The following is a 25,246-nucleotide window of genomic DNA, read 5'->3' on the forward strand; positions in this document are numbered from 1 at the left end:
CTATGGAGTTTACCAAACTCCGTGAAACAGTTAAAAAATCCAAGTCATAGAAAAATACATGTGTGGCAAAAAGCTCCACTCCCTCAGGAGGTTAAAAATGAAAAAGTTCCCAGATTCCAGCACAAGAGCTGGTAGTATCTAAGGCTAAAGGCAATTAGCACAGTAACTGAAAATTCTTCCTAATGGATATCATGGCCATTAGTCCTTCAAGCAGAAGAAAGCGGTAATCATGCACAGAAACCGAGGCAAGCCAAATGCACGGTTGAGAATGCATTGAATCTCACAGATAAACGAGTTGCCTTTCTCTGTGAATGACGACATTGTTCTCTTTTTGATGTGGGCAGAGAGTGATGGTTTCATTAGTTATACACCTTCTTCATTAACAATTGTCAACAAATACATATAAATGCACCATGATGGAAGGAAATTGACTCCCCCCCCCCCCTTTTTCTATTCTTTTCTTTTTCTTTTATTTTTTGCTTGGAAACATGAAGATATTTGGGACAAGAACTCCACACTTGGGGACAAGGATTCTCATTCCAGCATTTAACTCCCTGTCTAAAGTACCCTTTCCTCATATATGGGTGTCAGAAAAACTGTTGCATTCCAGGTTACCACTATAATGCACAGATTCTTCTTTGACTCTATTGGCTTCAAGTAATGGTAAACCTCGCCTGAGTGCCATAATCAAGGAAGACGGACATAATTGAATTGATTCTCGGGATGCATATAAGAGGAGAACGAACTGTGAATGGATAAGAATCTCCCTCGCTGGGAAGAGAGCAAGTGCTACGCAGAGGCGAGCACCTGGAGCATCGACGTCCTGAAGATCAAGCCGCAGAGCCAGTGGTAATGTCCCGAGCGAGAACCCGCTAGCTGGAGGCTGAAAGGTGGGTACGTTGGCCAAGCAAATGGCGTCTGTCAAGGGGAAGAAGCCGACAAAAAGCCAACTGTCCTTGTGTGTGGTGTGACCACTGAAGATCAGTGGTGTGGCTGGTGTCCAGCAACAAACGCCGAGATCCAAAAGAAGGGAGGAGTCCAAGGTCCCAAATTCTTGTCGACAAGTGCCTTTCCCTGCTGCTTGAGGGTGGGGAAAGCGACACTGTGGACATATGGAGGTGAATGAGATGTAGGACTAGAGGTTTCCAGGAGGAGCGAAACAGACGCGGGTATGAAAGACAAAGTGAATGTAACAGCACCCAGCCCCACTGTCCCAGAGAGAAATTGATAAGAACAATATAGCTGCCAAACTTACATATGTAACCAGCACCTGGCCCCACTGATGTTGAGAAAAGGGAAATGAACACTAATGCTAGGCTAGAATAGCCACCAAAAGTATGCGAAGTGAAGAAAATGAGACAGACACACAGCCCCAATAAATGAGAGTGGGAAAGCTACAGACACAGTGTATCCAGAGTTTCCAGGAAGCACAGACCCAGGGCCTATGTTGAAACAGACTGAAGGCAAGTTGAACATCTGGTACCCTGACCACAAAGTGCATGAAATCACGGAAGCTGTATTCCCTGTCTGGGCAGAAGCCCTGAGCTAAGTTTGTCCTGAGAAATAAGATACTTGACCACAGAACTATCAGACTTTGGGAAGTCCCAACACTAATAAGGTGGGAAAGGAAGAAGTGAAATTTCAAGGCATCCTGGAAGGATTGGAACATTTAAAAAAAAATAATCTTCTTTCGCTATCAAAGGGAGAGGGAAACCCAGACTGTCAAGATTTGTGAATTTTCCAAATGGATTTGATACTAAAGCTGTGAAGGAAATCCGTAAGAACTGAGGCTAAGAACAGGTCGATTTCAACTGGGCAGGGTAGAATTCCGTACCGAGGCTATTCTACAATCCTCCCATTTCATTTAGTTAGGTGTTTTTCTAAAGTGGTAGGGGCTGTTAGATACTTAGGATTTTGACAGAAGAGCTTTTTTTTTTGGACATGATGTGCACCCTTAGTTTTACTTTTGTTAGGTAGGGAACCCCCCTCATAGCAATAGGGCAAGTTAGGAGTTTTCTTTTAATTTAAATAAAACTCTCTTTGAACATGTCACTAAGTTTTCTGGCTCCTTCTTAATATAAAGGCTTCACTTTTCAGATGTATTCAAAATCGGTAATAGATGCGAGCATGCAGACCATTATACTTGCCAATTGTTTCTGGTTTTTGCATGGCGAGTTGTGCTTGGCCAGAAAAATATCTATTGTTCAGTATTAAGTATCTTGATATCATCCACTATTAATACAGTTGGGTAATCTCATGAATTCATCAATTAGTAACACAGTTTGTCTTGAATATGGTTTATTCATAGTAAGATGACAATGTCTGCTTGTAGCCAATGCCTGTTTACAGCTGACCTGTATTTCGACCACAGGTCATCTTCAAGGCATAGAGCAAAAGCTTTGAATCTCCTAAAGTTGCAAGTTAGTTCCTCAAAGTGGGTAATGCAGACTGTCAGTTATTGGGTCTTCTCTTGAGTTCTGGTTAGTTTTTTTTTCTCCCAGTGGATTTGTAGTGTCCAAGTACAGGATCCCTTATATATTCCTTGATAGGTATGTCTCCTGAAGTAGTGAAGGTACCCCAGCACCTCGCGGACATGTTTTTTTGGCCACAGGTCACCTTCAAGGCTGATAGTTTAAATAATCGTGGCCTTGAAAAATGTAATCAACAACACAGTTTCGCCAATATTACAGGCCATTACACAAGCTATGACACTACAAAGAGAAGAGACACAACATCTCAAAGACGCACTAAGGGATTTGAAAATAGAAAGTTTCGAAGTTAAACAACTACTTACGGATTTTCTAGAACAAAAAAGGAAAAAAATCATAACACCGGAATCGCAATCAACAGGAATTCCGCTAGAGGTCAACATACCCCTCTCACCTCTAACAACTGACTATCCCTCTACATTTGAGGATACTCCTCTTTCCCAGTTAATCCTGGACGAATTCTGCCTTCTGGCCCAGTTGGCGGACACTATTCCAGAGAGCATACCTTCCACTCCAGAGGAATCTCCCATCCAACAATGGCCTGCAGACAATATAGAGATGGAGGAATGGAAGGATGGCTCGCAACAAACCTACAAGTGCAGGAGAAGATTGAGAAAACAGAAGAGGGGAAGAAAACATAATGTATCTGAGTCTCCAAATCCCAAAGGGAAAAATAAAAAAAACGGAAAGATCGAAAACCTGGGGAGCAGTAAGACCATCATTTCATAAAAGCCCTAACTAACCCAGTGGCAAATCCAGGAGAAGGGAAATGTCCCCCAAACAACTACAGACAGCCAACCTGGGCCTCAAAACACATTACAGGAAAAAAGAAAGGCCTCAAAGGAGAAGCTCCTACCACCAAGCAAAGAATTAAGAATCACATCAATAACTATAGGCAAACAAACTGATCTATCAAGTTCTGGAAGCTGGCACTACATCATTAAATGGAGGGAAACAAATGAAGTGGGCTCCGATCTTTCTTTTAAAAAAAAAAAAATCTCCGAAAGGGTCAACTCAAGTTCAAGAACCCACTTTAAAAATTTCACCCATTTTCTGTAAACCTCAAAAAAAAACTTTGAATCTGTCCACGGAGCCCTGCTCAATAGAAGACACCCAAGCAAGACCGGCAGTAGCTGGAATAGAAGCTAATACCGTACCTCCTCCGCCAGTGCTAATTAGTACACTGGGCCAGAAAGTAGAGACTCATAGACGGGAGGAAACATCAACCGGTTCAAAAGATTACAAAGACCCCAATAACACACAGGAGGAGCAGGACTCCTTTGCTATTCCGAAATTATGGTTCACCTGCAAAATACACATATTTAATCCAAAATTCTTGAACAGAAGAGATACTCTCAATAATCAAAAAAGTTCCAGCTCTATATCTCTTTTCGACCAGAGATATAGAATACATCAAGTTCCCTAATCCCAGTAAGACACATTTGGTCGAAGTGGGGTTGACCTCGAGAGCGCGGCCAGAGCAATTGTTACCGCAGCAGACCTCTTGGATTAACACGGCCTGCTGATGCACGAATCCCTACCAGGCGGAAACGAGGAACAAGATAAAGCACCCACTCTTAAGGAAAAGACAGCTCAAGGGAATGTTGGATGTCTGCAAGGTGGTCAAAACTCCCCTCCAAAGAATGGCTTAGATCACGCTGCCCTACTATCTTTAATTCCTGAAATTATCACACAAATCTGCTGAAAGGTAGGCACAGAACAGACTATACTTTAGCAAAGATCAGATTAAAATAACAAGCTGGAACACAAGGCGATCAAGTACTTTCAGAAATGCGAAGACCAAATTAGAAGTATTTGGGGGTAATGACTTGATCCTTTTTTCAAGAAACCTGGTTAATGCATGCACCAGAATTAGAAGGGTTCACATTGGTGAGTCAAGCAGCAACAACGATGGGAAAGGGTAGACCAAAAGGGGGGCTATTTATGGCCTGTAGATCAGATTTTTTTTTTAAACAAGTCCTAAAAATACCATGTAATCAGGACGGTATCTTAGCTGCCAAATTGGAGGTGTCATCAACCGCCGGGATAAAGGAACTACTGGTGATTAACCTATACTGGAATCCTGCATGTACAGAACTCCCGGTCTACCAAGATTCCCTGGGTGAACTTCTTACACATATCAAAGTCATTTACCCAGATTCACACATACTGGTCGCAGGGGATCTAAATTCTCAGTGTGTCCCATTTAATCCATGGTGCCATTTGTACAAAGTAAGAACAATAAGTGCAAATGGCAACAACAAAAAATGGTGCTCCTTCTTTAAAGAATGGGACCTAAGGTTACTGAATAGTAACATAGAGGGAGATGTGCCGCCAGCATACACCTGGTCACGTGGGAACATCAGATCCACTCTGGATTACATTGCTGTATCTCCCAGTTTTTTTTAATCTGTGTGATGAGCTAGTAGTGTGTGACTCTAATTTAAGTGGGTGACTCTAATTTAAGTGATCACCGCAAGTTACAGGCCTCATTCCCCTGGAATTCAAAGCAAAAAGCAGCAGTATGGCATAATAGCCTACAGGTAAACAACCAGAAGAATAGAGTTTTGAAATATAGAAATGAAGGCCATTGGTTGAATGAGGTACTCATATATATTGCTACAGCTTCGGGTCCAGAGTCCTGGGAAGGAAACTTCCACCCGCAACATTTTCATAAACATGCATTCAATGGCAAAGAAAGAAATTCTGGATAGCCCTACCCTATGGAAAGAAATAACTTATTAAAAATGTGTATAAAAACTGGTCCAGACAGTGGCGCTTCAATCGCCTGCAGCAAGATGGCAAATCCATGTTAAGAACATTATCAGATAACAACTCCCGCAACTTCTGGTCCCTGATAAATTCTCAAGATCAAGAGGCAATCCAAACAAACTGTGTGCAGGAATCTGCATGGAATAACTATTTCTCAGAAAAAAAATCGAAATCAGATAAGGGCCCTTTGTTCATCCCTTCAGACTCCTCATGGGCATTTGAAATCACAGAGGAGGAAGTCCTCGAGCTAATCAACAAGTCATCTTCATCCAGAGCCGCAAGACCAAGTGGACTTACATATTGGTTTTTAAAAGCAAATCAAGAACTGTGGGCGAGAATATTGTGTCAACTTTTCCGTGAAGTTTTGAGGACTAAAATCATTCCCCAATCTTGGAAGACTGCTCTAATAATACCAATTTATAAAAAGGGTGACCGAGAAGATCCTAGTAGTTATAGGCCCATCACATTGCTGGATATCGAGAACAATATTTTTGCTGGGCTACTACTGAAAGAACTGGAGAAATGGGCTAAAACGAAGAATATAATACCAAACAGACTGGCTTTAGAAGGGGTCACTCAACAGGCCTGAATGGTATTACTTTGGCAACTACTTGCTACGGGAAAGAAACATCAAAACCACCAAAGACATTTGCAGCCTTTATAGATCTATCCAGTGCTTTCGATTTAGTCGACAGAGAGAGACTCTGGCTCAAGCTGACCAGAAAGGATGCACCTAGGCCTTTAATAAATATCTTCGCAGTCCTTCATGATAATAATACAGCTGTTGTAAGACTAAACTGCAAAGGCCTCCTGTCAGACAAAATCCAGGTGAAAAGAGGAGTAAAGACAGGGCTGCATGGTGGCCCCATTTCTCTTCGATTTCTATCTTGCCGATTTCAGTGAGGAAGTAGATTCCAAGAAGGGCACAAATACTATCTGATATCACATGTGCGACAAAACAACTAACAGTACAATTACAAAGAATTGTTGGTCAGTACTGAAAATTCTCATTGCATCCCAGCATTGAGATATTATAAAGCTTAGATCATTCCAACTCTTCTATATGGAATAGAGGCTAAACGACTGGCTTGGGCATTGGACTGGAATAAAATTGAAGGCTCAATTTGGAAAAAAATCTTACATTTCCCCAAAGGCCTACCAATTTCTCGCCTTCGTTTTGAGTTGGGCTTAAAATCTTTAAAATCACAAATGGACTGGAAATTACTTTCTTTATACAGACTTATTATGGATCCTTTACAAAATTCGCTGTATGAAGACCTTAAAAAGCACTTGGATCAGCATTCGCCAGTTCTTCTCAACCTAAAAAACATGGTAAAAGAGATCCTACCAAACTGCGATAGCAATGAAGATCTTTTGGTGTCAAACCCAATGAAGACAAAGAAACAGATGGAAACAGCAGATTGGATTAAGACAATAAGGGAAATGAAGAGCATCATCCTCCTCAACCTATTTATCCTTATTTGAAAAAAAAATGTTTTTTTTACCGAGATATCTCATAAAATTTCCAGATCGCAAGATAAGACACCATTTAATCAGAATGCGGCTCAATTTAGTTCACAGAGGAGCTGTTCCAAGTCATAAGGGGGGTCAAGAAAAAAGTGGCAGAATTTTATGCACGGCTGCAGAGACCTAAAACATGAGACGCAAGAGCATCTTTTAAGACATTGCCAAGGCACTCTAAATGCCAGAAAAAAACATTTGGGCAAAGTTGTCTCTAATTCAGATCTAGAGACGGGTCTCTCATCATTGATGTTCTGGAATAGGCTGATTACTGGGCAAGAGACGGCATTGACGATAAATGTAATGAGAGTACTTGTAGATATGGAATTCATTTTATCAAAATATTGTTAATATCATATAGACATATCTGTCTGTAGTTTCTTAAACTTAAAAAGAATTGTATGAATTGCTCTGTTAATAATTGTAAGATTCTTCTTTTTAACTTTTTTCTAATATTTTCTTTTTTGTGAAAAATCAAATTTTGATTATAACACAAATAAATGTAAATAAAAAAAGATAGTTTAAACATGTATTTTTAAAAGTAAAGATCAAAATCAACAATTCCAAAATCAAGAAATATGTTTGCCGTTACATACCATGTTCGTACTTTTGGTGCAGGTGGAAAATGCATAGGAAACACAGGAAACATGGAACATAGATCAGGCATGCGATAAATGGGCAGTCCCAAATTACTTATTTGGCTGGTTTTAGGTTGTGTTAATATGTCTCAACTGGTGCTGGTAGTGGTTCTTGTCCTGCATTGACAAATTACTTTTGACAGTTTTGTGGCACATCTTACAAATATCCCCATTCTAGGTGCTATTCATGCATCTGTTTTTGGTGTTACCATTAACTCTAGTCGAAAATGGTGTTGGAGGTGAATTGAAGAGTTGGCAGGCAGTTTCAGGTTGGCAAAGTGTTGTTTCCATGTAATAGCAGTCAGCGTCCATACCGGTTATCGCAGTGTCCTTATGTGGTGTCCCTCTGTCTATACTGTTATGTTTTTCATAGGTGTTTTAAGTTGAGCATGTTGACTCGCCATAGAGCAAAATCTTTGAATCTCTTTATAACAAAATTAGGAAGTAAATAGAAAAAAGTTGGTTGTAAGTATATTCTACATTAGACTTGTGAGTCTTAGAAAATTTCAAAAGGGCAGTAACCAACTCATCATTTAAAGTGTCAAGTTAGTTCCTCAAAAGTGGGTAATGTAGTGGGTCAGTTATTGCATCTTCTGCCAGTTCTGGGTAGTATTTTCCTCCCAGTGGATTTGTAGTCTTATAGGATCCCTTATATATTCCTACAAGAAAGCAGAATTGTGTTCTCTTTATCTTTCCCCTTCTCTTCTAAATTCTCCTTCCTCCTACTACTCACTTTACTCACTACTTTCTCTCCCTCTTCCCTCCTTCCACACCCCCTTCCTCTCCTTTCCCCTTTTCTCATGCCATTTGTTCTACATGCTGATTTTCTGGTTTGATTCACGTTTACTGTTCTTGCTTCTACTGTTCCATGTTTATGTGTTCTTGTTGTTAACTGTAAAGGGACTTGGATTAAGGCGCTATATAAAACATTAAATACAAATACATAAATTCAATATATTGTATGGCATTGCACAGTGCCTGCCCTGCTTGTTTTTATGCCAAGACCTAGTGGTAATCATGTCCTGCTAGATGGTAACTAGCAAGATCAGATCATCTATGTGGTATACAGAGGCGCTTGCCTCTATTGCACTCTGAACCCACCTCAAATATGAAATCACTACAGAAAAATAAAGCGTTCTTTTCTTAAAGTGTTAAATGTCGTGCTTGATCGTGGCATAATGCCTTAAACGTTAGACAAATAACTGTCCTTAGCAAATTCGTGAAAGAGCCCCATTCTTACCTTGATGGGTATCTCTCCTGAAGTGGGGAAGGTTCCCCGGCGCCTTGCGACTTGTCAGGCATGCGGGCGCCATGTTGCCTGTTCTCGAACGTGCACATGACTCAATTTGTGCGTCTTGTTCGTGAAAGTGAGCATGCGACTCTGCCGGGCTTTAGGTGCACATTAGCTTTGTCATTCTTTTTGTAAAGTCTATAGATGTGCCTAAGTGTTCTTAGTGTGCGAGAGATTCCCGCTTTGATAAGTGTAGCAAAGAGTATCCATTGTCTATAGGCGCCAAAACGGACCGTAATAAGCTTGAATGGTGATATTGTAAATAACTCACGAAATTCAAAATATGAGCAGATGTACAATTCGAGATCCTATATTGAGTGTATCTGTCTATTTCTGCTAAAGACAGCTTCCATATTTTACAAGTATAATAATAGAAACTACTAGAAATAGAAAGTGTTCAGCAAATAGCCAGAGATACATGTAGTATTATGCATCTTTAGTGAAGTTCACATCATGTAAAATATGATGAATTGTATAGATAATACAGTAGACATTCAAAACATTTTTGTTAAAGAATTCAACATACGGCTCGGGATAAATGCTATTACATATTAATTTGATTTGACATTCAGTGGCCATCCTTGCTCCTGCTGGTCAGTGGGTTGGATTTCACAAGAACACATGCATCTCGTTTTCCATATTAAGGCCCATCGAGGTACAGCGTAAATTGCAAATACATTTTGATTCAATACGTCTTGATTTAAGTTTTAGGTCTCTGCCTCTTTTAACATGTTTGGCCTTTGTTAGTCCTATGAACCGGAGATCCATCTTATCATGCATCTGGTGACATGTTTGCCAGTCGTGACATGAACCCTGAATAATTTAAAACAGTTTTCATAGCCCAGACAAACTGTATCTCTTAAATGTATTAATGGGGCAGCCCCTTCAACGGACCGAAAAATAATTCGGACAATGTGTACTGTACTTTTTGCATTGCATTTCCTTAGTCCTTGAAACCTAAACACATGGTTGACAGGGCCTTAGCAAAATACGCGTAAGGTCTGACGCCCAAGCCAACAACAAGGAAATGGTTTATTTCCTGCCTTGCCGCACAGGCTCACCACAAACTGTCAGTGTACAGTTAAAGTTTCTTATCTGATAAAGTTAATGGCCACTTGGCACACAGGGCGCAACAGACCTCTCTCTACACTTGCAAACTCAAGTGCCCATAGGATATAATGAGAGGCAACGACTAGCGGGTGAAAATAATCGCATCTTGAGATAAACACAGTGCCTGTGCTGCATAAGGTTGGAGCGCTAAACCTAATGTGCCACCCTTTGCAAGCTTATATGACAAATCTACACATGCAGGGTGGCCATCTTGCGGGTAATAAATAGTTGGCTGAGGACACGAGAGCGCTCGGTAAGGCTGGAGATAGGTGTTCGGGGAAGTGGCAGGACTGAAAGTAAACATAACGAAATCCGAAATACTGAAGCTCTCAGTAGGAGGGGGATGGGGGGCAGGGGAGACTCAAGCAGGTTAAGAAGGTATCCCAATTCCGGTGGGTACAAAACGGCATTAAGCTCTTAGGGGTCACCATCACACAGACACTGCAGGGGCTTTACCAGGTGAACTACATACCCCTGCTACCACTTCTCAAGCAACAGTTATATCAATGGGGTCCTCTCTCGGTTTCCTGTCTAGGCCATATAAATGCTCTCAAAATGGTAGTGCTCTCCAAGCTCCTATACATCTTCCAGGCCCTCCCGATCCCAGTCCCGGAGTCCTTCTTTCGCACACTGCTCAAACTAATAACCCCTTACATTTGGAATAACAACCCCCCCACCCCCCGGCACAGCGCTGAGGGCAATGATGCTTCCCGTCAACAAGGATGGGTTAGGCATCCCGAAATTTCCATATGTAATACTGGGCAGCCCAGATACGGGTGGTCAGGGATTGGTTTGCAGGAGGCTCAGAGAAAAGGTGGACCCAAATGGACAAGGCCGTGGTAGGCACCCCCCGAAGTCCTATGTCTACTCAAATCAGACCACCCACGTAACGTGCACATGTCTGAAATCACTAAGTTGGTAGAGACCACATGGGATTATCTGGCAAAGCAAAGGCAAATCACCACCTTCCCGTCCCCATTCTCTACAATGTTTGGTAACCCTCAATTCACCCCCGCTTTAGAAAAAGGAGCCTTCGCTCGCTGTAAAGAAGCAGGCTGCACAAAAATAAGAGACATGTTTCAAGGCGCAAACATCAAACCATCTACCCAATGTAAAACTGCGCTCAGACTAACTGAGAGGGCCAGGATGCCCTGCTTTGACATTGGCTAATGAACCCAACCATGCGTGAGGCAGCAACCTGCCCCCTCACCTCATTTGTGCAATTCCCCAACCACAGCACCTGGGGACAGACACCTCATCTCAAACATATACATATTGGGGATGGAAGCAGAACAGAACGTAGACCCAAATTACAAGGCCAAATGTGCAGACACACTGGAGGGAACCAATCCCAGAAACGAAATACGAATAACTCTGGAAAGACATTCCCAAACTCACCCACGCCTTTCAAATATTGGAGTTCTGGTACAAGACAATGGCGCAGTGGCACCTCACCCCGCAGAGCCTGCGACAGATCTATTCAACAAAAATCCAGCAGTGCTGGTGGGAATGTAGCGGAATAGGAGACTGGCTACACATATGGTGGGGATGCCCAAAACGGGGGGACTTCTGGAAAGTAATTAATAATAAAATGCACTGCCTATTTTGGGAACAGGGACACAGAGGCCCAAAAGAAAGCTTGCTTTGTTTTGGTGGTCAGAGCTACAACTCCTGGGCACAGTACAAACGAAAAGCCTACGTAATACTATCTATGGTTGGTTAGTGCAGCAATAGAAAGCCAAAGACCCCCCCACTCTCCCAGTGGAATAGGACTGGCTAGCCAAGATGTGGAACTTTGTGTCGTTGGAGTGGGGTCACATACTCTCTGCAGGAAAATCAAGCCAAGTCTTCAGTGGAATGGGAGGGGGTTATGGACTTCTTGCACGATGACTTTAGAGCCGTACGGCCCCACAAACGCCCAATTCTGGGTATAAAGTGATGAAGCACTGGAGGTGCGGCAGCCCTGGGATTGGGGATCAAGGGAGGGCAAGGGGGGGTAAAGGGAATATGTTTATTTTATGTTGTTTGAATTGGAACTGTTATGATAAAAACCTAATAAGAAGTAGTTTAAAAATAAATCCACCAAGATGATCACACTGCAACTTTGTATTGCTGCCAGGGATGTCCTGTGTCACATGTGTCATAGCTTTTGCCCTGTAGTCTGCCAATGTGAGAAAACTGAGTGCTCCCCTTTAATCGCACACTTCCTATGACCCATCTTCCTGAAGTCTGGACCTCCAACCTGACTGGCTGTAAAGCATATTGAAATGGCCACAAGTCCACATGTTTGCCCAATAAAACACTTAACTGAATTCAAAACTGAATTCAAAACAATGTCCATGGGTGATTATGATTTGAATTATGCAACTCTTGAAAACAAATGTTGTGTTGTTAATGTTGCTTTTAGTTTGTCATATAATTTCACTGTTCTCAGTAAAAAAAATTGTTTCCTTTTTTTAAGTGCCAGAAAGTTGTTGAAGGCCTTAAATCACTTGCGAACGTTCCACGCAACAGCGATATGTGAGAAAGCAAAAACTGGGGCAGAACACCGCTGGCTAGCCAGGCACCTCAAGGACCCATTTGTGAAAGCGGCGCAGGTTCAAAATTATCGCTGCCGCAGTGCCTTCAAACTTTTGGAAATAGACCAGAAGCACCAGATTTTGCTCCCTGGGCATGTTGTGGTGGATTGTGGAGCCGCTCCTGGGGCATGGAGCCAGGTGGCCGTCCAGCGAGTGAATGCAGCTGCCTCTGGTAAGTGCAAGCTCATCTAAAAGACTTGGATTAGGGTACCTGGAGGATGGGGAAGAACTTGCTCACCAGTGATTTTCATTTGATCTGGGGAATATAAGCAGTGGACTACATAAAATGTACTCTGGCACAGCTGTATTCTATGCCTGCTAAGTGAATTTGGTATAGCTCTTCAGATCAAGAGATGAGATTTTTTAGTGCAGACGAAAGAGGTGGCTGACAAGGAGGATGGATAGTTAAACTCTGTTTTTTACTATATAAAGCAAACTTTGTAACCACTTTCTAGCACTGCCCTTCTCTGCCTTTGTTCATGGTTCCTGTCTTCATCTGTTCAACTGTCTTGCGATTCTGTGAATAAAATGGATGGCACTACCTGCTTTTTAGAACCGTAGAATGATTAGGGCGCATTCCCACCTGAGTTTATTTGCATTCCCTGGCCACCCCTTGTTCTACCATCACAGTGTGGATCTTGTTCAGATTCTTGTTAACAGCACATGGTGCCTTCGCCTTGTCCATTGGGCAGCCGCTGACCCTCGAGGAGCTCCATTGAGTGCAGGCAACACCCCATGTGTTAAGGAACCATGTCTGCGCATTAATATAATAATGATACAGAACCAACCACAATAACACTCGTACATATGGGTGAGAAGAGTGCAAAACATTAATTTCCTGGCACTCGTAATAAAGCGACTCTGAATTGAGGTATTGATCCTTTCAAAAGTCCTGCGATCTGCAGCACAGCTGGTATAATTTTCAAACTATACCCCCATTCCATAATATTTTGTTTCCTCCATTGAAATGTCAGTGTGGAAATTGGTCAAACCTTTACATTCTTTTGGCACTTTGTCGTGGGCATGCCATGAAGATATGTTTTATCCAAATACATTTAATTCTTTGGAATGTCTATTGAGCGATCTAGGTATCTTTTAGTCACTCCTGTTCTCAAGACAAAGGAAAGGATCACTGAAGGCGGTTTACATACTCCAAAGTGTTCTCCACCAACAAGGGACCGTTTGTTTGTTTGTTTGTTTGTTTGTTTGTTTGTTTGTTTGTTTGTTTGTTTGTTTGTTTTATTTATATGGCGCTCCAAACCCAGAGGTAGAAGGGCGCTTAAGAATTTGGTTACAGGGTTGAGAAGTATCTTTGTGTTGCATACTTCATACAGGTTTATAATATATACATATAGATACAGTGGTCAATAAACAGAACATATGCAGTGCGTACAATATACAATTTTCAGAATAAATACAGTGTCTAAGCCAGTATCCGCACGGGTCTAGAATTAGTAGTGTTATTCTTTGTTAGACTTCTCCATCTCCTCTGGATTTCTCCACTGTTCTGAATGTTTACCTCTTTTTAACCTCCCTTTATGAGGGGCCTGGTCCCTGACCGGTATTCCCATTGGCTCTCCCTAATTTAGTGGTTTCTTTTACCCTCTGTGATTAGGCGATTCTTAATTATTCTCTAATTCCCCCAATTATGAAATACTTGTTTGCCTTAAGTAATTGGCTCTTGCTTTGGTTAGGTTCATTAATGCCTTGCCTGCTTCACAGGGTGATAAATGTCCAAGTTGCGGGTGTGATGGAGAAGATCCTAGTCCCTGACTCTCTTCCACGAGTGTGACTAAATCACGCAATAACGTCCGGCCTCTTTTCAGCCTCAAATTCTCTTTTGTCCTTTTCAGGACCGCCAGATCCAGAATCCAACAATGACTGCCACCTAATTGACTTAGCGGATGTGCAGAAAGTGATCATGATGCCATCTGCCTGTCATTTAACCTTCATTCAACACATTTTCCTCCAGTTATGATAAGGATAATAGTGTCAATTGTAAGCAAATTGCTAAATGGAGCGATCTCAATATGGACTCTCACGGTCCACTTATTTATGCTGCAGTTTTACCATTACTTGTAGAGTGTTTTGGCAGGATCCACTGCATTAGATCAAATGTTGAGTAGATCTATTCTGGTCTTTGACAGTTAATTACTGTTTGTGTTGTAAAGCAAAGGAGAGTTGTTAGAAATTCTTTGTGTATATCCAATTCATGTTACGATAGGAAGTGCAGTGAGGCAAAGGGGGGAATCGTTTATTGGCTGCAAAAGACTGCTTAAACCATGATAAGGTGGTAACTTGTGAGCTGTTTATAGAAATGTAATAGCAGAGAGACAAAAAGGAAAGTGGAGGAGGAATGGGAACTGCTCAAATGCACTTTTGACTGCAAAGGTCAGAAAAACCTTTGGAATCTAATAGCAAAATAATTAGCAAGTTGTACTACCATAAATGGTACCGGGGATGCACAGATAGTAAGTTTGCTTTAGTCTTTTTAGTAAACTTTGATCCAAACTCGATCATAACAACAGAACTCCTGCCACGCAGCTCAAATTGCAGCTTTAACAGCACAATTAGAATGGCTGAAGTAGAAAAGACTTTACAGGTGCAAGAAAATGGCAAGACCCATGGCCATCAGACTGTTGTGAGGAATTTGTCCTTTCTCCCCCAGAGGGAGCCACCCCCTTTGGGACTAGGCAGGTGAGCCCTCTGCGCAATAGCCCCCTCTATGGGACAGGGCAAGCGGGATCCCACTGCGTTTGACCCCGGCCCTGGGGACAAGGAATGCCTGAGTAATGATTACAGTCCTAAGTCTGACATGTTTGTTGGGTGTATGGGAAGTGAACAGGGCAATTATGTGCAAGACCCCATTAATGGAGATGGCTTGGTGTCTGACCTGCATTTGTTGTCAACTCTTTGTGGTAGCCAAGACCAACAATCTCTCCTTACGTTCAAAGGAAGAACTTAGACTGTCGGACATCAGAAGGGAGAGAGCGCAACTGCCGTAGAGTGAGGAGTGTGCGCTCGCAGAGCCGTGCAATCGAGGAGCAGAGTCCCAGACAGACGCTGTGGTGGTTGGAGACCTGATGCAGCGCACAGAACGCTGTAGCTTAGATATAGGTGGAGCCCCCAACAAGCGAGGGGCTGCTGAGGCAGGAAGCACCACCACCGAGGCCATGAGGTACCAACGTCTCGGAACACCGTTACCGAGGCTCCCAGCATGAGAAAACCACTGGCAGCCGCAGTCCACGTCCACTTGAAGAGAGTAGAGTATGCAGTACCGAAAGGACTAGAGAAGCCCATAGCCCGCGAGGTGCTAAACAAAGGACTACCCCAGGGAGGGCTGAACAAAACAGAGCAACCGATGGGATCGGAGAAGCCCATAGCCCACCAGGGGCTAACTGAATTACTACCCCAGGAAGGGGTGAACAAAACCTAGCATCCGATGGAGAATCTTGTGACCTGCAAGGGGCCAACTGAAGAATTGCCCCACAAAGGGGTGAGCCAAACCGAGAATCCAATTAGGCTAAAGACGCCAGTAGTCTACCTGGGGTCGAGAGGGGGACCACCCCATGAAAAGCGAGAGAAAGATCAAGCAGGGTCCAGGAAGCCTGGCACCTATACAAGGTGTGACGAATCCCACGGTATTGACAATGCTTCCATGGAGGAAGCGCCTTCCCATGGGGCCATGGAGGTGAGGCTGCTTCCCGATACGCCCCCTGGGGGTGGTACTTAGCGGGTGGATCTCATAGTGTTGGAAATCCTAATTGGAACCGGTGACAATGGCCCTGGAAGAATGCAGTATCTATTTACCACTTTAGTGTCCCCAATCGCCTCATCCCGCAGTCAGGTCCCTTTCATCCCCCATACCACTAAATGTTCTAGTAAAGTTGACAAGACTGGGATGAGGGAGACTTACCCAAGCTTGATGCAAAAGAATACTAAGATGAAGAAGATTGAGCAAAGGGGCACATGCTCACTGCGGAACTAACACACGTGGTCCAGCTCTCCAAGAGGCAGGCCCAATCATAAAAGGAAAGAAGGACTCCGTGGTCCATCGAACCAGCCCTGGAGGAGCACGAAATGAGACCCTTATTCTTTGGCGGGGGACCCGAAGGCTGAGAGCCAGGACCCGGAGAGTCGTGGCAACCAGAGAAGATCGGTGGCTGCAAGGAAGGCAGCCAGACTAGCAGAAGAAGAGCAAGAAGACTGGGGCAGGCGGAGAAGTGATGGAGAATCCAGAGCTGCAGAACTGCGAGGAGAAGGAGAATGACGAACGCGGCAGCAACACCAAACCTCCACCACTCGAAGAGACCATAGACAGCTCTGAGGCTTCCCATGGGTAGAGAAAGGGTCATACCGGTGGATAAGGCTTTGAGGGAGCCGGCGGGGCTGAAAACTCAATCAAACACATCCCGCAGAGCACAAGGGAATACAAGTGGCATTACGTTTTGTAAACCACGCAAACAATTCCCAGCGAGATCAAGGGGATGAAAGCAGAATTTCAAAGAGTGATAAGAACTTTTGTAAAGCAGATAAACACATCCCAAAGATTACAAAGGGATAACAGAGAGAGTACTCGAGCTGATAACATTAGGAATACACCTATGTTGGATAGTGCCTGGGAGGAGAGTGTACCAAGTCTGGCGATGTGGATACTAGGTAAAGGAGATCCCACAAAAGCAGAGCAACAGAGTCTGGGACCTACATGAAAGAGTGGAAGCCTCGCCAGCGCGTGCAGCAGGGTCTGGGACCTCCATGAAGGTCCTCATCCATGCAGAGTTAACTACAACCAGTGGGCTGGAGCCCAGAAGCAGTTGGGGAGACCTCGACTAGAAATGGAGAAATCAAACCGGAAACCAGCAACAAAGCAAACATACGAGGGTAGTTTTAGGACTAAGGAGTTGTGAAGTCCAGTCTTGCAGGTTGGTGAACTAGACCTGATAAAATACTGGAAAGGTTTATTTTGTTTAAACGAACAGAGGAAAAGATTCCTCCATAAAATTTGAGGAACTGTATTATGTTCACAAGCGGAAGCAAAATCCAAAAAGGGGCTTCCTGCCAACAGTTGAGGAACAGTGTTTTTTGTTCGTTGGTCTGAACATGCAAGCATTGCATTTCTAACCATAGATTCTTTGTGCAAGAACTGTGCCTTGGAGCCTACATGTAGAGTGAGAGGGGCTTCCTTCTGGGTGGTGAATAAGACATCCAGTTTTCATTAGTTAGTTGAAAGTGTAAGGGACGGAAATGGGTTTTGATTCAGGGTGACATTTTACTGTACGGACCTCCTGATTGGGTCCTTAGTATCTTTGTTGAGGTATGGAAACCCATCACAGTAAGTAGGGCAAGATGAGCTTTTATTTTCCTGTTGGTGTTGTAAATAAACTTTATGCCAACCAATATGCCACCTCTGTATCAGACTTGTACTTTGGCACCCTTACAAAGGCCCACAGGAGACAAAGCGCAGGAGGGCCCAAGAACGAACATTGTTGGACTTGGGACTAGCTACCATCCCGACTCAAGTTTACATTTTCCCAGAGACTAAATAAAACCTGAATACCTTACTAGGATATTACCTGGATACAAGAAGGAACTTTGAGAAAATGTTTCTCTTGGCGGAACAATTTATTTATTTATTTATTTTCTAAATTTTCTTTTTTTAAATAATTAGTTTGAATCACAATTGCAATTTTTACAAGGTGAGCGCTAGTAGTACAAAGAGTACAGCGTGGATATGTGTAAAATTGATGAAAGACAGTTTGGTTAGTTTATTTTGAGTTTCTGACCTCTTCTCTATGGCAAATCAATAGGAAAGTGTTTTTTTTTTTCTTTTCTTTTTTTTGCAGTTGTCAATTTTTCACTCTTCCTTGTCTAATAATGTCAGTTCCATAATTTACGCCGTCGGTGTGACCCATGAGGTCTTTTCCCCACTGATCAGGCGGGCCCACCAAAAATCTTCCTCATAGATAGATGATGAGACCAATAGATTGTTCAAGTACGGTGCTCTGATGTTTTGCGTTCCGGGACATGACCGCAGGAGGTGCCTTTTTGTTTCTGTCTGCTCTTGATTCTCGCAGAATCTGTACTTGTTTGATATTGATAGGACTCCGATCGCCAGGATTTCGTTTGTTGGCAGAAGATTCAAACGTGCTCCTATGAAGATGTTCCTTAGCGTTCTGTTAAGATATTTTTCATAAATTCTTGGCTGGTTAAGCTTCCTCATCTGCGGTGGGAGATGGAAAGGGAGTTTGTATTTTAGCGCTGTGTCTAAGGTGTAAATCCAGTCTAATTCATCCATTTTCCTTTTGAGCTTTGTTGGATTCTGGGTGAATTCCTCTTCAGATCTATGGATCACCGACAGTTTTTCCTTTTTTCTCCCACTTGGTAAGCATTTTGCAACGTCCTCCTGTTAGTTCCATGTTTATCAGGGTAAATATCCTGGGGCGGTTGTGCAGTAATTTTTTTTTTTTGTAATTTTTATTTTTTTAAAGCATCATGCTATTTCGTTCAGTGATTGCCTGCAAGGATAGTTGGCTTAGTTCACGTCTGATCCGGACCATTGGGGTTGATTTGGGCAGATTGAGGACCGATCTACAGAAGTAGATTTCCAATGTCAACTAGATTATTTTTGGTATATATGGCATTGCATCAGCTCCGTGAGATATGGATGGTCCAACTTTTGCTCTGTAGAATATGATGACAGGTAGTAGTGAGAATCGGCCGTACTTTTTGTCGACCGATTTGGCTTGCGATGTTAGTGTTCTCATTTTCTCATGTAAAACACGCTGCATAGATGTTTCTGTTTTTGAACTGTCCAGTGTCACTCCAAGGTATTTGAACTTTGTCACTTTTTCAATTTTGGATCCTTCAAGATACCGTTTTAATTTTTCTGCTTTCCTGCTTCGTTTTTCTAACATGATTTTGGTCTTCCCTTTTCCAAATCATTGGAGTCAATGTATTTTGAAATTGTCAGACTGTCTCTGTAGTCCAATAGCAGTGTGAACTAACAAAATCATGTTGTCTGCATACAGTAGTCGAGATGTCTTTCCTTGGCCAATTGTTGGTGGGAATGATCTTACACTTTCTTGTACGTTTTTGTAGTCTCCCAAGTAGGCAAGAAAGAAAGCAGGAGCAAGGGGGCAGCCTTACTTTACCCCTTGTGGTGTTGGTATTTCTTCTGATAGTAAGCCCTGGTGTCTTAGGCATACTTGCATTCTGGTGTTTGTGTGTAGAGCCATTATTGGACCCAAGATTTCTCCGGGACATTTCCATGATGACAGTTTGTTCCACAGTTTCTCTATATTGACCTAACTCAAGCATTCGATCAGGTCAATAAATGCGAGGAAGACCTGAGGCCATGATCTTACTCTTACTCAATAGCATGCTGTTTAAGCTGGTTCCTATGTTTTCTTGAAGCCTGTCTGGCAAGGGTCTGCGCACAGGGCTTGGCTTGCCCAGGCTTGAAATTGGCTTTGTAGTAGGGAGCCGTACAACTTCCCAATTACATATAATAATGCAATGGGACGGACATTTCTTGGATCCTCTTTGCTGCCCTTTTTAAAGATCGGAACTACTATTGACGAAGTCCAGGATGTTGGTATTTTCTTAGATTAGTACATCTTTTGAAGAGCAGGCTGATGAAAGTTACCCATTCCGCTGGGTGGTTCTTCGAAGGAATGTTAGTAATCCCGTCCGGGCTGGGAACTCTTGAGTTTTTCAACTTGCGAATTATGTCTACAATGGGACTCTCTGTCGTAGAGGTCAACCCAGTGTGTTTTTTCCACGCTCTGTATAGGAAACATAACTGTTGATGGGGTGTCCAATAGATTTTTGTAATGTTTCACCCAGGTGCCTTCTCCGATGCTATTTAAGAGTACGTCATTGGTTGATCGTTCTGTAGATCTTATCAAAGACTAAAATTCACGCAGGTTATAACCTCTCACCTGTCTCAATGTTTCCTTGCATTTCGAGTCCTGTTGGTATAAAGAGAGTCTATATCCTTTTTGCTTCAGATGCAGTGTCTCTGTTAAGTCTGGTGTTTTGGCACGTTGCCATTCTTTAGTTTTTGCAGGTCTCTTCTTTTTGACGGCAATGTTTCTGGCCCTCAGCTTGAAGCGGTTGCCTGCGTGTTGATCTCGAGTTCCGTGGATGATTTCAGCTTTTTTGTGCAAGTCGAGGTCCAAACTGTGGTGAACAAGTTATGATCACTCGAGTTTGTTTTTGTGACCTCGGAGGAAGTTCTCACTAGAATAATTGGGCTTGATACAAAGATGTAATAAATTGTTGCGAAAGATTTTCCTCTTTCCCAAGTTGGAGTTCGGTTGGGGCAGCTGAACACAGTGGCCAAGTCGGAGTTTTCTTGAGGCCATTAGGTTTAACCAGGCATTGCCCCTCTCCTCTGCTGGCGATCTGTGGGCTTCCAGTGTCTTCTTTGCCCCTTGGTTTCTGCAAATTGCATTTAAGTCTCCACAGATAAATAAATGCGACGCTTGGTGTTCTACATATGTGTTGTCAATTGCATTTTCCATCATACTAAGTAAGCTGTTGTTGGACATTGCCTGAGGTTTTCAGTATGTGTTCATGATTATCACTGGAATGGAGGAGTTTTCCTCAGTTTCTTTATTGAGATGTTCCCAGGTCACTAAAGCTACCAGAAGGTATAGGTTTGCTGTCAAGACTTTTGCAGGTGTATACCGCTGCCTGAGCGAATTGCCAGTAATAGTCCTGAGGAGTCCTTGGCCCCCTTTTTTGGCAGATGAAGTCGCTAAAGCAAAGCCATCCAAACTTGGTTTTTCAACCAACCAAGTTTCCTGGACACAGAGAATGTTGAACAAACCCAGGTCTATGTCTCCAGGGACCGTCTCGTGTTGAAAGCCTCGCGTGTTCCAAGAATCCAACCTCAGGGCCGTAGGAATTGGCGTTTCATGCAGTGGAGTCCCTGGCCTCAGGTCTTGGTGTTTTGGACTTGGGGGTTGCTATTGTCTTAAGCGAGTCGATGGAGCCTTTGGAATCCATGCCCAAAGATGTTGGAAAGGAACCATTTTTTCTTTTACCTGGGTGTTTACACTTTGTAGAGAAGGGTCCTGGACGATTGTCCTTTTTATTTTTGTCAATGGACCACTTGGAAATCTTCCGCTCTCAAGGGAGTTCTTTTTAAAGATTAAAGTATTTTTTCTCAGGACTGGATCTGTCCCGAGGTCTAGAAGGTCTGTTTTCAGGTCTTTCCATTTTTCTGGTTGTTAGTTTCACATCGTTTTTTTACCGGGGTGGGGTTGCCCTCAGTGTAATGCTTTGAACCACATTGTTTGAAATGATCTTCTGTTTTTACCGTGTGGTTTGTTTTACGTTTGGGGATTTTTGACGACTGTGTAGAGCCTTTGTTTATCTAGGAATGACTGGGCGTGTGAGTTTTCTGTTTCTTCTACTAGGTCATATCCTAGCCTTAGTAGGTTTTCAGATGAGTCTCTTATGTTTTCCACAATTGGAGAAACTATATGCGAGTGGGTCATAGCTTTTTGCCCTTTGTGGCCTGGCTCAAGGATTTTTAAGTCTTCTATTCTTAGGCGCAGATTTGGGACGTAATGAAATCATTTTAGGACAGTTCTTCTATTTAGGACAATGTCCAAGAGTTGCTCCAACTTGAAGGATGATTTACTTTTCTGTCCACAAACCCAATCTTTTGTTTTGCATCTTTCTTTGCTCTCCGTCGGGTGTTTGTGGTTTGCGGGGAGCCCGAGTCTCAGAAAAGTCACATTGTTTCCTTAGGGGCTGGGTTGGGGCTTTCTTCCAGTTGAGGAGTCTCTCGCCCTAGTACGGTGGTGCTTAGAGTTGCCTTTCTCTTCCTTTCTGGGCTGGAGTCGTGTTTCTGCTTTCAGACCCCAATTTGTTTTGGTGGTTAATTTTTTACAGCGCTCTTCCAACGTCAGAAAGTTTACAGGGTCCTCCAGGTCCAAGGTGTGTGTACTGAGTGTTTGCCTTCTTAGGGCTAGAAGGTTGCTAGGGCAAGGTTTTTTCCAGGGGTGAATCTACCTGCTCATCCAATGGAGGTTCGGTAAGATCCATCAGTTCTTCGACCGCCATGAAATCTTCCACTGTTTTTGTAGAAGTACAAGGCTGTAATGTGTTTTTGGGTGCTGAGTGTAGCCGCGTCTTTTCCTTTAGTAACGTGGTTTTGTAAGGTGGTTCTCGGGGCAGGTGTTGGTTGTCGAGTTTTTGTCCACCCGCCACAGCAGCCCCTGACCCCTCCGAGGGGGTGTAGGCAAAACGCGAGTTGTTTTTTGTTTATCAAATTTTCCTTTAGTCTGGGCTTTGAATGTTCAAAGATTGCGAAGTCTCTCTTGAGAAAGTATAATCACGTCCTCTTCAATTACATAGTTGTTCAATGCAGGTCTTTCTTTGTTTTGTGCCGATGGTCCTTTTTCTTTGGATTTCGTCTTGATTTTTGTTGTTTTGCACCTTCCCTTTTCTTTGCTGAAGTCTGTGCTGCTCGGGGCAGGGTTGCTGTGCTCTCGTGTTTGATAGTTTTGTGTTTTCCTTTTGGAAGTCTTGAAAGGGGACCTTTGCGGTCTAGGAGCCCGTCTCGACTAGAGTTAAAGGTGCCATCATCGGCGTTGTGGTACTCACCTCAATTTGCTGGGAATTTGTGCAACCTGAGTCTGAAGTGGCTTGTGCTTTGAGTCTTTGTTCCCTGGCAGTAATGTATCCTTTGAGGTATATTGGTTTCGAGTGCATCATGAATGAGATCGTGCTGTGATCTTTAACTGTGTCGTTGATTGACTCATAGAGTTTGCTAAAGGGGACGAGAGCTATAGTTACTGCTGACATTACTGAAAATATATCATTTTTTTTTATGGTGTGTCTTTTGGTAAGGTATGTGGCAATTCGCTTGATCTTCTGTTTCTAGGGGGCGAAAAAGGCAATGATGGTGGTAAATCCCTTCGTGGGGGCAAAGTTTTTAACAGCGTTTTGTCTTTTAGTGGAGGCAGATGTAGAGTTTGGGTTTGGATGGCTTTGTCTCTCTTTAGGGGGACCACTTGGACTTTGCTTACATTTTCCGAGTCCAAGTCGACTGGAGAGGGTGCCAACTCGTTTTCTAAGTTGGGCTCTCGAGCGGGGGAAATAGAGGGCCAGGGACATGTCTTATCCATAGCTTGAAGCCTTTTGGGTTTTTCTTGGCTAGGCAAAAGTTTGTCTAGCCGGTGTGTTTTAATTGGGACATCTGGTGACCCTGAAATCTGTAGAAGTGTTTTATCCAGGGAGGTTGCCACCCCGCCACTATTTTGTGTAACTTCGTCGACGATATTCTGAGTCACTGGCACCAGATTTTTGGTTGGTGCCCTGTGCGGCGCCACAGACTTTCCAAAATGCTACCTGGCTTCGGGTAAGAACAGAGACTGTACAGAAGTTGTGTTTTCGTCACCAGCAGCGATCGATTCCATCTCTCCTGCTACAGGAGAAACAACCTCACCGCTTCCAGGTAAGGAAGTGGGGCAGGGCGGGCCGGGGGGGGTTCAGAAGGAGCTCTGGAAAGGGCCACTTTGGTGTGGTTTGTAGGTGTAGTAGAGGCCGTAGACAAATTTGGGCTGCTCCAGATTTTGTTTTGCAAACGATGTTCTTCAAACGCCGAGTGTTTCGCCTGGTTGCAGTCTCACTGCTCCCATCCCGAAAGGGCTGCGAGTCGGCTGTGGAAAGTTGGTGAGGAGATTGCGGGGAGTCTCTTCCCTCCCAGGCTCCGGCTTCAGGTTTAGCTGGAGGGATGACCGCCGAAGATGATGTGCAAGGGGGGAGTTCCCCCAGAGGTTTTTGCAAGTTTGGCAGGGAGAGATGCTTGTAGGCAGGCCTGACTCGGTTTTGTCAATTTTCTCCTCTCGCCGCATACGCGAGCTGCAGAGGCGACAGCCTTCTTCCTCCAGGCTAGGGCAGAGAGAAGCAGGATCTTTGGCGTCGGCCATAGCGGCTATAGACTGCCAAGACTGCTGCTCTGCCGCTACTACGCGGCCGCTCAGGTGTTTTCGAACTGTGCTCCTCCCCCAGCACTAGTAGACACAGGAAATAGACTACAGTCAAAGAGCAGGTAGAAAGTAGCTGCAGAGACTGCTACTCTTTTATTTTGAACTACAAGAGACTCCATGAGTTATTGGGTGGAGGTCAGTAACCAGTCAACACTAATTCCTGGGTTGAAGTAACTCTGGACTAAGCACTAGCTTAGGATCCTGTTTTCTATCTTTCCAATAGAATTCGGATAGTCATAGGTTAGCAATGGTTTCGGGACAGAGGACTTAACTTATTTTGGGAGACATCCTGAAGAGGGCCCGTTTATCCGTTTATTGCTTTTATAGCGTAGGGAACCCATCTTGATGGTAGGAATTAGAGAAGGTTTCCTTTACTTTTATTGATAAAGTAATCATCATAAAATCTTTCAGCTGTGAAGCCATAAATGTGCAAACGTACAATAAAAAAAAAGAAATCACATTCACGAATAACAGTTAAATCCTCAAGGTACTGTTGCGATCAGTAAAATATCTCAAATATAATACTAGTTTAGTTAGATTTTAAAAAACGGATAGGGCATGAAGCATAAAACGGACCACTGTGGAATTAAGAGAGGACTCTGTCAGCTTCATCCACATTGGCCATTCCAAAGCTAGTTCATTATTGATCGCATACTCTTGCATCTTAGCAGCCAAGCTCTGTGTATATAAGGCGCTGTACCAAAAACTACATACAAATCATTGTATAGTCTTAAATATTTAACAGCCAATTCTATCTGGAGAATCCCTATGTCCCTCAAGATCTGCCTTAAATACATTCTTCTTTCATTGTTCTCGGACGAATCAACAAAAAGTGGCT

General features: G+C 43.2%; 1 protein-coding gene across 1 annotated transcript in view; it reads left to right on the forward strand.

The window, feature by feature from the left end:
* The window catches only part of MRM2 (mitochondrial rRNA methyltransferase 2), a 141,447-nt gene that overhangs the window by 17,460 nt on the left and 98,741 nt on the right, over positions 1 to 25,246 (forward strand). Inside the window, exon 2 of the mRNA XM_069647620.1 lies at positions 12,283 to 12,572. Coding sequence (XP_069503721.1) covers positions 12,283 to 12,572 — 290 coding nt within the window. The remainder of the gene's footprint in view (positions 1 to 12,282; positions 12,573 to 25,246) is intronic.

Source organism: Ambystoma mexicanum, chromosome 2q (assembly GCF_040938575.1).
Source record: "Ambystoma mexicanum isolate Mex_15411 chromosome 2q, UKY_AmexF1_1, whole genome shotgun sequence".
Lineage (NCBI taxonomy): Eukaryota > Metazoa > Chordata > Amphibia > Caudata > Ambystomatidae > Ambystoma > Ambystoma mexicanum.